This window comes from Myiozetetes cayanensis, unplaced genomic scaffold, assembly GCF_022539395.1.
Source record: "Myiozetetes cayanensis isolate MyiCay16 unplaced genomic scaffold, myiCay2020 scf2-11, whole genome shotgun sequence".
Classification (NCBI taxonomy): Eukaryota; Metazoa; Chordata; class Aves; order Passeriformes; family Tyrannidae; genus Myiozetetes; species Myiozetetes cayanensis.
Window position 1 is genome coordinate 13,041,654 of NW_026087411.1, and position 13,097 is coordinate 13,054,750.

At 36.0% G+C, this 13,097-nt stretch overlaps 1 protein-coding gene across 1 annotated transcript in view; it reads right to left on the reverse strand.

The window, feature by feature from the left end:
* Positions 1-13,097, reverse strand: part of USH2A (usherin) — a 378,573-nt gene that overhangs the window by 229,995 nt on the left and 135,481 nt on the right. The window contains 6 exon segments of the mRNA XM_050315138.1: positions 1,494-1,767; positions 7,432-7,562; positions 8,078-8,203; positions 8,206-8,265; positions 9,565-9,666; positions 10,052-10,178. Of these exon segments, the coding sequence (XP_050171095.1) occupies positions 1,494-1,767; positions 7,432-7,562; positions 8,078-8,203; positions 8,206-8,265; positions 9,565-9,666; positions 10,052-10,178 (820 nt within the window).

Below are 13,097 nucleotides of genomic sequence, written 5' to 3' on the forward strand. Positions count from 1 at the left end.
TCCTTTATTCAAAATTAACTACCAAGCAGCCAGTGATTGAGAAAACCTTACCTAAATCAGAAGGTCTCCATATTCTGTTATCTTACTATTGGATCACTGTAGTCCTAAATAAAACTATGTTTTAAGCTATAATTTCTAATCTTGTTTACCTAAAACTACATTTAGGAACACATGAGAATATTTTTATCTTTAGACACCCTAAGTACAAACTCCCAGCCGCCATCTTATTTTGCAGCGTGCTGAGGAGGTTTGGTGGAAAAGTAATGTTTATTGATGTGCCTCGGTATGCACTTCAGACATTCACTTTAGATGCTATGTTGCCCTAGATTCTTTGTTCACAGATCTCTTTGCTGCAGGAGTTGTGAATGCATCCACTCACGAGGCTATACCATCTGCTACAAGGCAACACTGACAGGGTATGACTGGCTAGCTCTTTCGGGCCATAAATATTATGCACACAGAACCTGAAGGAAGATTATATTACATGTGATACTTAGAGCTGGAAGAACACTGTATTATTGAAATATCTGTGAATGCCAGTGCATGGATTTGATTCAAACTACTCTATAGCTGTGAAACCACGAGGTTTCCATACAGTTCTGGAGAGATTACTTGATGCACACACTGAGTGTGAGTTCATGCATTCAAAGCCACTTACTAGATTCCCCACTAATCACTTACTGACTGCTACTGATTTGTTCACAGTATCTGAAAAATATACCATGACTGATGAATAGTTTCACAACTAATGAAAAAACACATCCAAACAGAGCCAGTTTAGTAGATGCTTTCGGCTACCTTTCCTACAGTAGATCTTTTGTGGAGGTCGCTAGTATCAGGCTGCAATTAATGCTTCTCTCTTTTCCCTACAAATTTGGCCTGTTCAGAACAGAAGGGTCGCAATGATGGCTAAAAATATGATCATGTCCCCTCTTTCTGATAACCAGAAAAATGTCACAGAAATTGTAGCCAAAATCCAAATTCAGGGGTTTATATTCACTTAATTTTTTGGGTGAGAATCACTATTGCCTAAAAATGGCCTAAAACCCTCTCAGCTATTCTTCCATGTGGCAGTATCCAGCCACTACAGTGATTTAAGCTATGTTTACTGTTTTCCAACTGGTTTTGTATTCCAGATCTGCAAGTGACACAAGCTGATCAAGTAAAACAAGTTTATCTGAACTGGCTTTCTCTGATGAAGATTTGAGATCATCTGGTTGGGCATCTCATTTTACCATTTGCTACTGTCCAGTTCCCCTCCTAGCAGTTAGATTGCTTTAGATATCACTGGGTTGGAAGAATTTCTACAGCTTTGCAAAAGGATCAGGACTCAATAAAGCTAAATAGGTAGGGATGACTGGTTTGTTAAAGCAACAATGGGTGGAAAGAAAAATACATGTTAAATGTTCATGAATTTACACTATCAGCAGCAAAATGTCCACCTTGTGCATGACACCAGTTTTTGAAAACAAATGTTCTTGGTGTCATCTTACCTTGTGCTAAGCCCAGCTCTTTATAAAAATTCTGAATCTCAGGTGGGATTCCTCCTATGTAGACGGGCGAGTTTACTTTCAGCTGCTGAACACGGGGCTCAAGCGCCTGCTCCCTCAGTTCATTCATACTTGTTGAAATCACAGAGCCCTCCTTGCTCACGGTGACTTCATTCCACTTTCCATCACAATAAGACAGTCCCAACCAGAGATCCACTTGTGTGAAGACAATGCCAGCTTTTAAAAAGATGTTTAATATTCCACTTTTCAGTTCAATCTATATATTTTCAAAGAGAAAAAAGTATTTTGAAAGAGACATCAAATACACAACGACAGAAATTTATTTTAAAAAACATAATCAAGGGAGTTGTGCACAAGATCAATGAACAAGAAATTTTTATCTTCAGATTAATACTGTTTAAACGAAGCATGCTAAATACAGTGAGTGAATCAGTTAATTCAGAATGTAGGAAAATATATTTTGATTTTTTGACAACAGACTTCGGCATTAATGCAACTAAAAAGAAAAGACAATGAATCAGGACTGTTTTGCTTTTTTTGAGAATGAGAAAACAGTATTTTATCTGTTGATTCATTTTTTAGAAGAATGTAACAAGATAATAAGGAAATGAAATGTCAGACCTGATTAAGGTCTTTTTAATTGGCTGGTGAACTCAATTTCAAATTTTTCCAGTATACATTGATTCTTACATTCATACATTTCATCCTTATTCTTCTACATCTTGTAAGAAAATAATTGGTTTTGTATGTGCTTTTTGAGATTAATGTGCCAATTCTCTAATAGAAATACATTTTACTTAAATATTTCACTGCAGAAGTCTCCAGATGCTTTACTCTAAGACTCTTTTTCTAACGGAATGGAACACAAGTGGGTTGAGACTGTAAATTGGCACATATAAAGCACTAGACACTTAGGGGATGAACTGGTGGTTGAAAAATATGAATATATCCACAAAAAGGCATTACTGTTTCTATGCCAAAACCTTATTAAGTGAAATAAAAACTACAGATTTAATATAAATTCTTATCACCATTATTGACAAACTGACATATTTAGTTTACTGATAATATTAGCATTGCAGTGTTCATAATTAGATTGTATTTCCTTAACAGGAACTCCAACTGATGAAAGAACTCTGTACTTGCAGTGACACAGGCAATGCAGGTCCTATCCCAAGTGCACACTGACTTCTTGCTCATGAGACAGTGGGATTTTGTTTATTTCTTTCTTTGGGACTGCAACTTTTCCTATTTCCATGAGTTTAGAGCCATTTATAGCTAAGGACTCTACAATACAGGTGAAGGATTGATCATGGCATCAATGTTGATGAGCATAGCTTGAAAAAATGTGTCCATTGGACAAGTCACTGCTTTTCTTCAGTGATAAGAATTAATATGGAGCACACTGTTCTGGTGTGAAGAAAGCATTCCAGATGCATTAGTACCGTGGTATGCCAGCAGGCCTGCCAGACCTGGAAGCCAGAGAGAGGGCACAGTGCTTGACACGGGGTCACTACTCAGCACAACTCTCTTCCAATTTACTCATCCTGGCATAGTTTTAAAGCAGGCAGTGAATAATGCTTGTGCTTTTTGTGTTGACCTGGACTGACATTTAGAATGCCCAAGTGAAGACAAAGATAGGGGACCACTGCTCAGTTTCAACTGTTCTGCATGGTGAAGATAAAAAAGCACAAAGTCCTGCATAGATCTGAGTATAGGTTTAGAAAAACAACAGACTAACTGTTCACTTTAGATAAAATTCTGGGACCACTTTAAAAAACATGCTTGATTTCTAATCTGTCCTTGGAAAATATATTAGTACTTTAATACATTAGTACTTTAAACCAAAAATGCATGAGGATCATCTTATTCTGCAGACATCTCAGTTGCCGTCTCTCAACAGGAGTGTTACATCACAGCTCTAAACATAAGCAGTTTCCAGTTTAATTCTTAAAAGCATGCTTGCTCAGTTTGAGCTACAAAATTTCATTCATGCTTTTCTCTATGTACAGAATTCTTATTTTGATATACCTTAGCATTTAAATTTGGAATTAGGAAAACCAAAGCTTAGCCTAAAACTGGAAGATCTGAGGGGCAAGAAGAGCTTCCATAGTTGCACTAGCAGGTTGTGGTCTCTCTCCAAGACTGATGCAGGGGCCAACTCTGATTAAAAATTTTATTAATGACCTGGGCAATAGGATGGGGTGTACTCTCATCAAGGTTGCTGGTGACAGCTAAGAGGGCTGTCACTGGTATTCTAGACATATAAAGTAGCTTTGAAGAAAATACTGAACATTGGCCACCAATGTACCCTCAAAACAATGAAAACCAACATGCAGTGGGCTACATTAGAAATGAGGCAGGCACCAGTTCCAAGGAGACAATTCTTCCCCTCTATCATGTATAAGACCTGGACAACTGTACCCAGTTGTGGAGTCTCTGGTATATGAAAGATATTGCAGCATACCAGAGTGAATCCAGTGGAAAGGCACCAAGTTGGTCAGTGGTTGGAGTACCTGAAGTATGAGTTGAAGCTGAAAGAACAGGGTTTGTTCAGTCTTAAAAGGGAAGAGAACTTAACTGTTCAACTGCCTTATGGGAAGATGCAGAGAAGACAGACCCAGTCTCTTCTCAGAGGCTCAATATGAAAGGATGAGAGGTAAAAGACAAGTTGCAATGAGAGAAACAGTAAGAGATCAGGGTTGGTTTCTTTGTTTGGGATTTTTTTTCCTATAGCAATGAGGATGGTCAAAGATTAGAACAGGCTGTGGACCATCTATCTGTAGAGAGATGCAAAATACCCAAACAGAAAATGCATGGAGCAACCTTCTCAAACATAAATTGGTCCTGCTTTTAGCAAAGATTAGCAATAAATTACTCCTAAGGTCCCTTCAACTTAAATGATATTTTTTTAGTTCTGTATTGTACTTTTCTGCAGGAGCCAGTCTCTGCCACACTCAATCTGCTTATAAACATGTGATTTTGAAGATGAAAGAAATCTGCAGATATAGCTCTGGGAAACCATTCACATAGGATAGGGGCTGCATTAGAGCCTGAATGACACTTTGTTAAACCTGCCATCCAGAATGGTCTCAACCAATGTAGAACTAGAAGAGTGATCATGGCTCTATGTCCCCTGAGTTGGGAAGCCTTCCTGAGATTCAGGAACACCAGGAGAGAAAAGCAATGGACTTTAAAAACCTTGTCAAGGACAGGCAGTCTGTGAGTCCTTTGAAAGGGAAAGTTCATGCTGATGTTCATTCCAGTTCAAAATCTAGCCCAGTTCAGACCTGTCAGCCAGAGAGCAGAGGCCCAAACACAGACCCCTTAACAGCCTCCTCAGAATCAGTCACTCTGAAAAGAGTTCTTGAACACTGGTTATTTTACTTCATGCAACTATTCAGATGTGGAATTCTCTGGAAAAAGTTCTTTCAAGACTTTTTTAATTCCTTTGCAGAAGCAAATCATCAGCTACAGTGTCTTGGGAGCCAGTACCACTGCTGCACACTGGCAGTGCTTAGGCTTTTGCTGCTGTTGAAGTGGCCAGCATCAAAACAAGTAATGCAAACTTTATCAGCAGTCACGGATTCTTTTAATCACATAAACTCATGAGGAAACACATGCCAGAGTGAGAGCTAGTAATTCATACTAGTGTATCTGGTCACAGTTTGCCTGCAATTATTATGCCTGGATCCAAAGATAATCAGATTGACCTATCTGGCTTGAGTTAATTCTCAGGGCATGGAAGGCATGAAAGAAGTGACCTTTATGCACCTTTCTAGGACATCATTTCGTCTTGGGTAGAAGACAAGACAGAGTCTTTGGCTGTTCGGTATCAGACTAGCCATCATTCCCAAACTATAAAGCTAATAAGAGAGCTGTGACCTATGCAAAAGGAAAAGGTCAGGGAATACCATCTTACAATGGCACTTGGGATAAGTGGTATAGCTTATAATCTGTTTTGCTGTGCAAGTGTCTCCTGACCAAAGCTCCTAACAAAGACATCGCAGCTCATGCGCAACATGCTACACACCTCATTTTCACTTTCTATTAACCTTTTTTTGTGAGCTCAAGTGTACAGAAAAACCTTCTGTCATCATTATGTATGTGCAGAACACAAAGCTGCAAGGGTTGGAAAAGCATGCATACATATACTCATCCTCTCTAAAATTCCTCATTTTAAGGCTATGGAGATGTTGAGGTCAGGATTAAAGTGACATAAAAAAAAATTGCTTGATTTACGACAAATTCTAAGAAAATTATCCAATCACAATTATCAGAGTTGAAAATTGTAAAAATTTGAAGCTGCCAAAATCTGGATGATTTTTGTATGAGTAGAAAAGGAAATTATTTTGTCTAACTATTTTGTGCTTTTGACTCCACTTTGAATTTAGTAAGTCCCCTTTCTTTATAGTCAGAATCTATTTTCTCATGTTTCTGGTAGTCTTACACAGAGAAAGAGAGAGGAAATAAGGATCACATACTACCAGAATCTCCAGAAGAAACCAGTGAATACTGTTAACATAAATAGTGCCCCTGTGCTGTGAATTACACAAATACAACTCTTTTTTAGGGTGGAACAGTAGCGTACATATAACATCTTATGCTATTAGCTTGTGATCTTGGTCATTACTTGAGGGCAAAAATAATGTAATAACTGTAATTAGTAAGACTTGTTATTGGAACTCATTGTAATTTTTTAACTAAGGTTGCTTCAAAAAGAGGAAGCAAACCAGTCTAGCAGAATTCAAAACCTAGGAAAAAATGATCTGCTGGAAAAGCCAGTAGTATAAAAAGAAAATATAGAGTAAGTTAGAGTTGACCTGAAAAGGAGAAAAATACATTTATATGTTTTAGGTCACAAGTTTAAAAGAAAAGGCCCATTAGATACAATGCCATGCAATAAAACAGGTTGTGACATGACAGCCATTAGCAAAACAGCTGCATAATGAGAAATAAATAAATAAATTAAATTCAATAATAGAGCAGAAAGGGCAGACTGAGTCATAAAGAATAACAATACTTTCAAAAATCTCTAAAAATAAGTTATTGCTTCCTGGACAAACTGTAAAAGTATTTTTTTTCCATCCTCTGTAACAGCTACTGGTTGGTGCAAGTACTAGCTATAATTAGTACTAAGCAACGGTGACTACAGTCTAATTACATTCAGAATCCTTGAGGAAAGAAAAATATCAAAATCCAGAGCCATGCAGCTATTAAAAGAATTTGAAACACTAAACACATTAAAATTAAAAAAAAATACTGGAAATTATGGAAGCACAAGTAATTCTGAGTATAAACAATCTTATTTAACAGACACCAAAAGGAAACTTCATAAGCAGTATCTCACAAATTTGCCTAATACAGGATTTGTATTTTGCAGTGTTGGGAAAACCATGACAGGGATGAGATGGGATTAAGGAGGACCACTAATTTCTGTCTATATGTTTCAGAATCAAATGAAAAAATCTTACGGATTATAAAAAAATACATGTACCTTAAAGGGAAAGCTTTATTAGGAGACTGGACAATTTCCATCATGAACTTTTTGATTTGCAATTTACTTGATTTTGTTCTACTGTGAGAACTGGGAAAATGGTAACTCTATACTTGCCTAGGAATGAGGTGAACACTTTTAATATGTATTTTTTATTCTCTCTTCTAATTCAGTAAAGACAATAATTCTATGTTTCATATATTGATATCTTTCTTACTTATGATATAAATAAAACAGGTAACTTAATTGATCATCTCTTGGAGTATTTTGCTCCCCTTACACTTTACTGTACAAAGCATTTCAAAACTAGTAAAACACAAAAAATAATTTACAGTTTGAAATTTCTTTAAGTTCTAGTTTGGTTTTAGTAGACAAAACTCACAAGTCATGTCTGAATATAGTTATTTGTATTTTTGAACTCACTGCAAGATAATCTGGGCCATCTTTATTGTAAACAAACAGAAGCAATCCATTCAGTTGATCTGTTCTGAATTTGAATGAGATCTCAAATTCCATTCCACCACTGAAAATACCTGAATGTAATTCCAGGAACCCTGTAAAGAGAGTGAGTGCATACATAAGCTAATCAAATCCACAAATAAATAGTTTCAGGAAAACAAAAGTAAAAATTTAGATGCTACTTTCTACTTTGATGTCAAGAACTTGGGTGTCAAGATTATAGTTTTTACAACTTTATCACTCAGCCTTGTAAAGGACGGTTCTTGACAACACACTGCAAGAAACCAAACTGGTACAATAGCCTCATTTTTTTACCTGGCAATTTTTTGGTACCTTGTAGGCATCTTTTATGCCTCTACAAAAGTGAACCTTCACCTTTTACAGGCACATCAAATCTGCATACAGTTACAGCAGCACTACCTGTCTGTGACTGCAATTCCTCTTTCATGCAGCAACCTTCTTTAAACCCAGAGACCAAATTTTAAACCATTTGAAAATAAACCTCTATAAGTAAAATGCTTTGAAACGCAGGTCACTGCAATACTTTTAATATGATCACCTTTTATATCTCAAGAACATACTTGGATAGTGCAACAGAACAGGAAACTACCTCGGCCAAGAAAATGTGCTCCTTCTGAGAGGACAATGGGGCATCCTTCCCAAACATGATAGACATTGTTCTGCTCTTCAGCATACTCCCAATTCAAAGATTCCCAGTTTTCATAGGGAGTATGCACTTTTTCAAAAATACATCACTAAGACACCCCACAAATCCTTTCTGTACTATCCTCTTCATCCCTGCAAAAAAGGAAAATACTGTTTTAAGCCAAACACCTGCAACTAAACACAGGAATTAATTTACATGTTTTACACATGTTCTCCCTATCATATATGTCTATGTGTGCATTGAAAACCAGCCATCAATCACTTAATAAAAATGGTCTCAAAGTTAAATCCAGATTTCTGAATGGGTCTAGTTCCTAAAGAGAGCGGCTTCTGCTACGTAGCTGACAAATATTAAACTTTTTGAGATTTTGCATACAGGTACTTTCAAATCAACAGCACAAATCTGCTTTATGGAGAATCAAGGAAAGTTTTCTTTAAACAAAACAGTAATTCTGAAGAAAGGTATGATTCTGTTGAATAGGAAGAAACAGTGTTGCAAAAGCTAAGGCAGATGAATACACATTTAGAAGTTTCATCAGGAAGTTTTTCTTTCCTTGTTTGAATAAAAAAAAAATCCCAATGATTCCTGGCTGCTTTCTCTTTTTCACCAGGGACAAAAACATAAAGCAGATTTAGAGGTGCCCTTTCTTGAATGGTATTTATAGTCAGTCTCACTTTAATTATTTACCTGCATTTTTTGAGGGAGACATCCTGGGTTACTTTGTGAACCAATGTTTTAGAAGAACACATGCACGTCTTTCTGGTTTTAGTAAAGTGATACAGAAGGAAAAAGGGAGTTGGACTTCAGTGTACCCCACTAGTTTTCATATCAGAGATGGGAACACAAACTTAGTAAACAATTTGGCTTCAAGGTTAATAGGATAGAAACAAAATTCTGGAAATTAATTCAATGAGAACAGCTGATTGTATACTGGTTTTATAGGCAGTCACCTCTCTGTTATAGGCTGGCAGATTATATGCTTGACATATATAACAAACTTATATATGAAAACTTATGTTTATTGATTTTTCTGGAAGCCAGGAATGATCCAATTCTACATAAATTCTATATTTGTAAAATACAGGTATAGTCATACACCACCAAATCCAATGCAACAATCTATGAAAGATACAAACTGACACCAAAAAAGGCCAACATGTTGCATCTCTGCACCCAAGTGGGATGCAAAACCCTTTGTTTAAGCTCATAAAAAGAAATTTCATGTGTATTTTGGAAAAGAATTTGGAAATCTGCATGTAAAACATACCCGTAAGTTTCACAGTCATACCAGTTCTGTGTATAAAATTCATTAAAATGCATACAGACCTCATATGATGCTTTAATCCTGATGAAAACAGCTATATAGACATTCCAACCTATCTCAAAAGGTAAAATTTGAGAAACTGTACAGACTTATTTATCATACTCACCTACATCCTTTCTCTCAATAGTATAGCCCTGTGGAAGTCCTCCAACAAAAACTCCTGTGTTCTCTCCAATAATGGTACTGCCACTAGTTGCTAAGGAAGAACCTAAAAGAAATAGATCACTATTCTATTATTCAATGTTTTCAACAGATTTTCAACTCAATAACAAAATATTGATATTTTATAAAAGAGGCTAATGTGACACAATATCCTAATGCTTTCCCATACATACCCTGGAAATATTTACAGCTCTATTTTACAACAGAATATTAACACAATTATACATTCACAAGCACAAAAAGACACTTAGTATTAAATCATTAAAGATTGACATTGGACAGATACCTCAGATGAACAGATAAAACAGTAGTGATTTTGTGAGAAAATTGAGTTGAATTTTTTTTTTTTATGGTTGAACACAGGTAGTAGAAAAGTAAGCAAGTGAGCAGTACCCTGAGCAATAGCAAATTTATTTAAATGAATTGATTACCTGTGTACTGCCCATCCACTGTGATGTTTCCCAGTGCTTGAATTCTTGTAGCAATTATTTGGTGCCAGCTGTTATCATTGTACACTTTTCCACCATCGTTAGTTGGAGTGACTGCTACCGCAGATCCCTTTTTATAAACAGAAGAATCCAATTTAGGATATTATGAAGGTAACGTTTAGAATTATACCTTACTGTTTTACAGCAATCTGTAGCATGTAACATAAAATAAAGACAGAAGTCCTCTGTTTAACTTCTTTTGGACTACGGAATGATGTTTAGGACTGATTTCCCTACTAAATTAACCTTCTCAAATAATAAATGAAAGATCAAGGATCCAGTTCAGTTTCTATTAAAAACAGAAAACTCTGTGTAGTTCCCCTGATAAAGACAAGGATGAAGCACAAATCATTGAGGGTCATGTCACTCAGATTTTTTATTTTTTATTCATTTTTTTAATTATGTCTCTATTTAACTACTTCATGGATTACTGTGGCTGTGAAGTTTGATGGCCATGATTCAATGTGCCATCCACAGAGAGAAGCTGCATATCAGGATTGTTAATTGTAGCACCTGTCTAAAGGAAGGAACCCAAAAAAGAGGTGTATTTGTAGCACAGTAGATGCACGTGCTGTTCATGATAACCTGGTATCAAAAGGACTTACATTTCTAGATGAAAGAGTACAATAAACTTATGGGAGAAGAAAATCTAAGAGATTCAAGAAGACAAACAAAACAAATTAAAAAAAAAAGCCCCCCAAGATATTTATTGAAGTTGCTTTATGGTATAAGGGATGCTTGCAAAATGCATTTAAATTTAACTAGAATTTTTACGTGGTTTTATTAAAATGAACAACAAACATGACATAGGGAGGTGAATTTAGGGACATCTATGACAAATACAGAGAAATCTTTTCCAAATTGCTGAGTAAGAGTAATATAACAGATGCAACTGCCAAACTAAATCTCACGATTGTAAAGAACCAAAGAAAATACCACATAAATTAATATAATGATGTAATAAAAATAAAATCAATACATTTCAAGAATTTTCCTGAGATTTATATTCAAATAATCTTCTAATTTCCTAACAATTCCCATAATATTTTCTCAAGACTTTATACCCCACCTGAACTATCTGAGAACTCACAGTTATTCTGCTGAATTCACAAAATACAATTGTCCTACACAGCAGGCACCTACCGAATGGAAAAACATTTCCTTGTATAGGCACTGTGCTATATTAAAGAATCATAATCTCTAGTTACTTTATGGCTTAAAAAAAATTTTCAAAAATTATGTAAAGAAAAATTTGGTTCCTTATCATTTGAGGGCCTAGCTTGTGACTTTGCAAAAGCAAACTAGGCCATTCAGCAATTTTTTTTTCCCAGATCATCTATGATTTTTTTCTGGCCCAAGGACCTTAGAGTTATGCACATGGAGAAAACCTGTTGACATAAAAAAACACCTATTTTAATTAATACTAAAAACGTATTGTTAAAATTTAGTATTCTGCCTTCAGTGATATTCATCTATTAGGAAATGCATTTTGGCATATAGATTTATGAACACAGAATACATTTTACAGTACATTTTGAATTGGGGACTGTCACCGTGTATCCTAGGTATCAAAATATAGATGATGTTCACATATGTACATGATTATAGAAAAAATTATTTCCTGTGAATATTTACAGCATGCTTCCTACTCCATTCAGCCAGCATCCTGGTACTGAGGAGTTTTGTACAGCAGCCCTCTGCCCCATTAAAACAATACAAAGCTATATATCCTTACATATTAATTCCCACTTTTTCATATACTATTTTTTATTGTCTTCTCTCCTATTTCAACATTTTAATATTTTACAAACACACACATTTCATTATCGTAGTTTAATAATTAAAACCAGAACTGGTGTCATGCCCAATTAATGTGCCCTGGTAGCATGCCCATTAGTTTTTCCATTAGTGAATTCAACAATACTAATGGGATTACTAGCATGGGATGCTAATTGGGCGTGACATAAGAAACTGGCTTACTTCTTAGCATACCCTTGCTAATGATGAAATTAATGAGCATTTTATTAAATGCTGTCTCATCAAAGTGTACTTAGTTAGCGTTAAAATTGTTACAAACGATGCCGCATTCTAAAGATCAGGTGCCTGAATAAGTGGTTCTTCATATTATGTTTGGCAACAGTCTAGAGCATTAACAGTTTTATAGATCAGAAACCACATTTATTTGTAACCAATTCAATCTGGGACCACACAAGCATATGTGCAAACCTGTGCCTAATTTTGGGGGAAGACAAAAAAAGATGGTATTCAGGATTCAGCATGCACTGCGTTGGAGGTCCCTTTAAGACATTTTATCCAGAACTATCTGAGTCACTCTGTGATCACATTCAAAAAGCCTTTTGTGAGATGGCTTGTCATGCATTTTGCAAATCAACACTTTGAAATCCGGGTGGTTTTGCTAAACCGTGCAATGTTTAAATATTTAGTAGCTCTCAGTAATAACTAAATAAGTAAGAATCACTGTCGCTCTCTCATGGTGATGTTTACATTGAAAATACATAGAAACACCACACATAAGTATCTTCAAAGATACTGTCTGAGGTGCCAAAGACTTTTCCCGGTCAATGCTCAAACTTTCTTCCATTACCCAAACTCCTACCACTGAGAAGCTAAACAAATACTGAAGTTTTGCCAGTGCCAAGGAGCAAGGTCTAATTGGGACTCATAGCTGGGTAGGTAGTCTCCATCTTCCTTTTTTTTGTGGAGTTATAGCTTACCCTCAGACTGTGCCTACTACTTCAGCTTCTTCCTGACAAGAACAACCAACAGGGAAACACAGGCAACAAGAAAAGTATCTGGTGTTCCTCATTTTTGCTGTGAAGTTTAGTAAATGGATTGCCTTCTAAAATGGAAGATCTGGATTCACTTCCCTCCATCCCGTGAGAACAATCTCAATACACTATCCCCAGACTGTACTAATCACTAAGGAAAAAGGCTCTCCACACTGGATTTATATTTTCACTTTTAATGA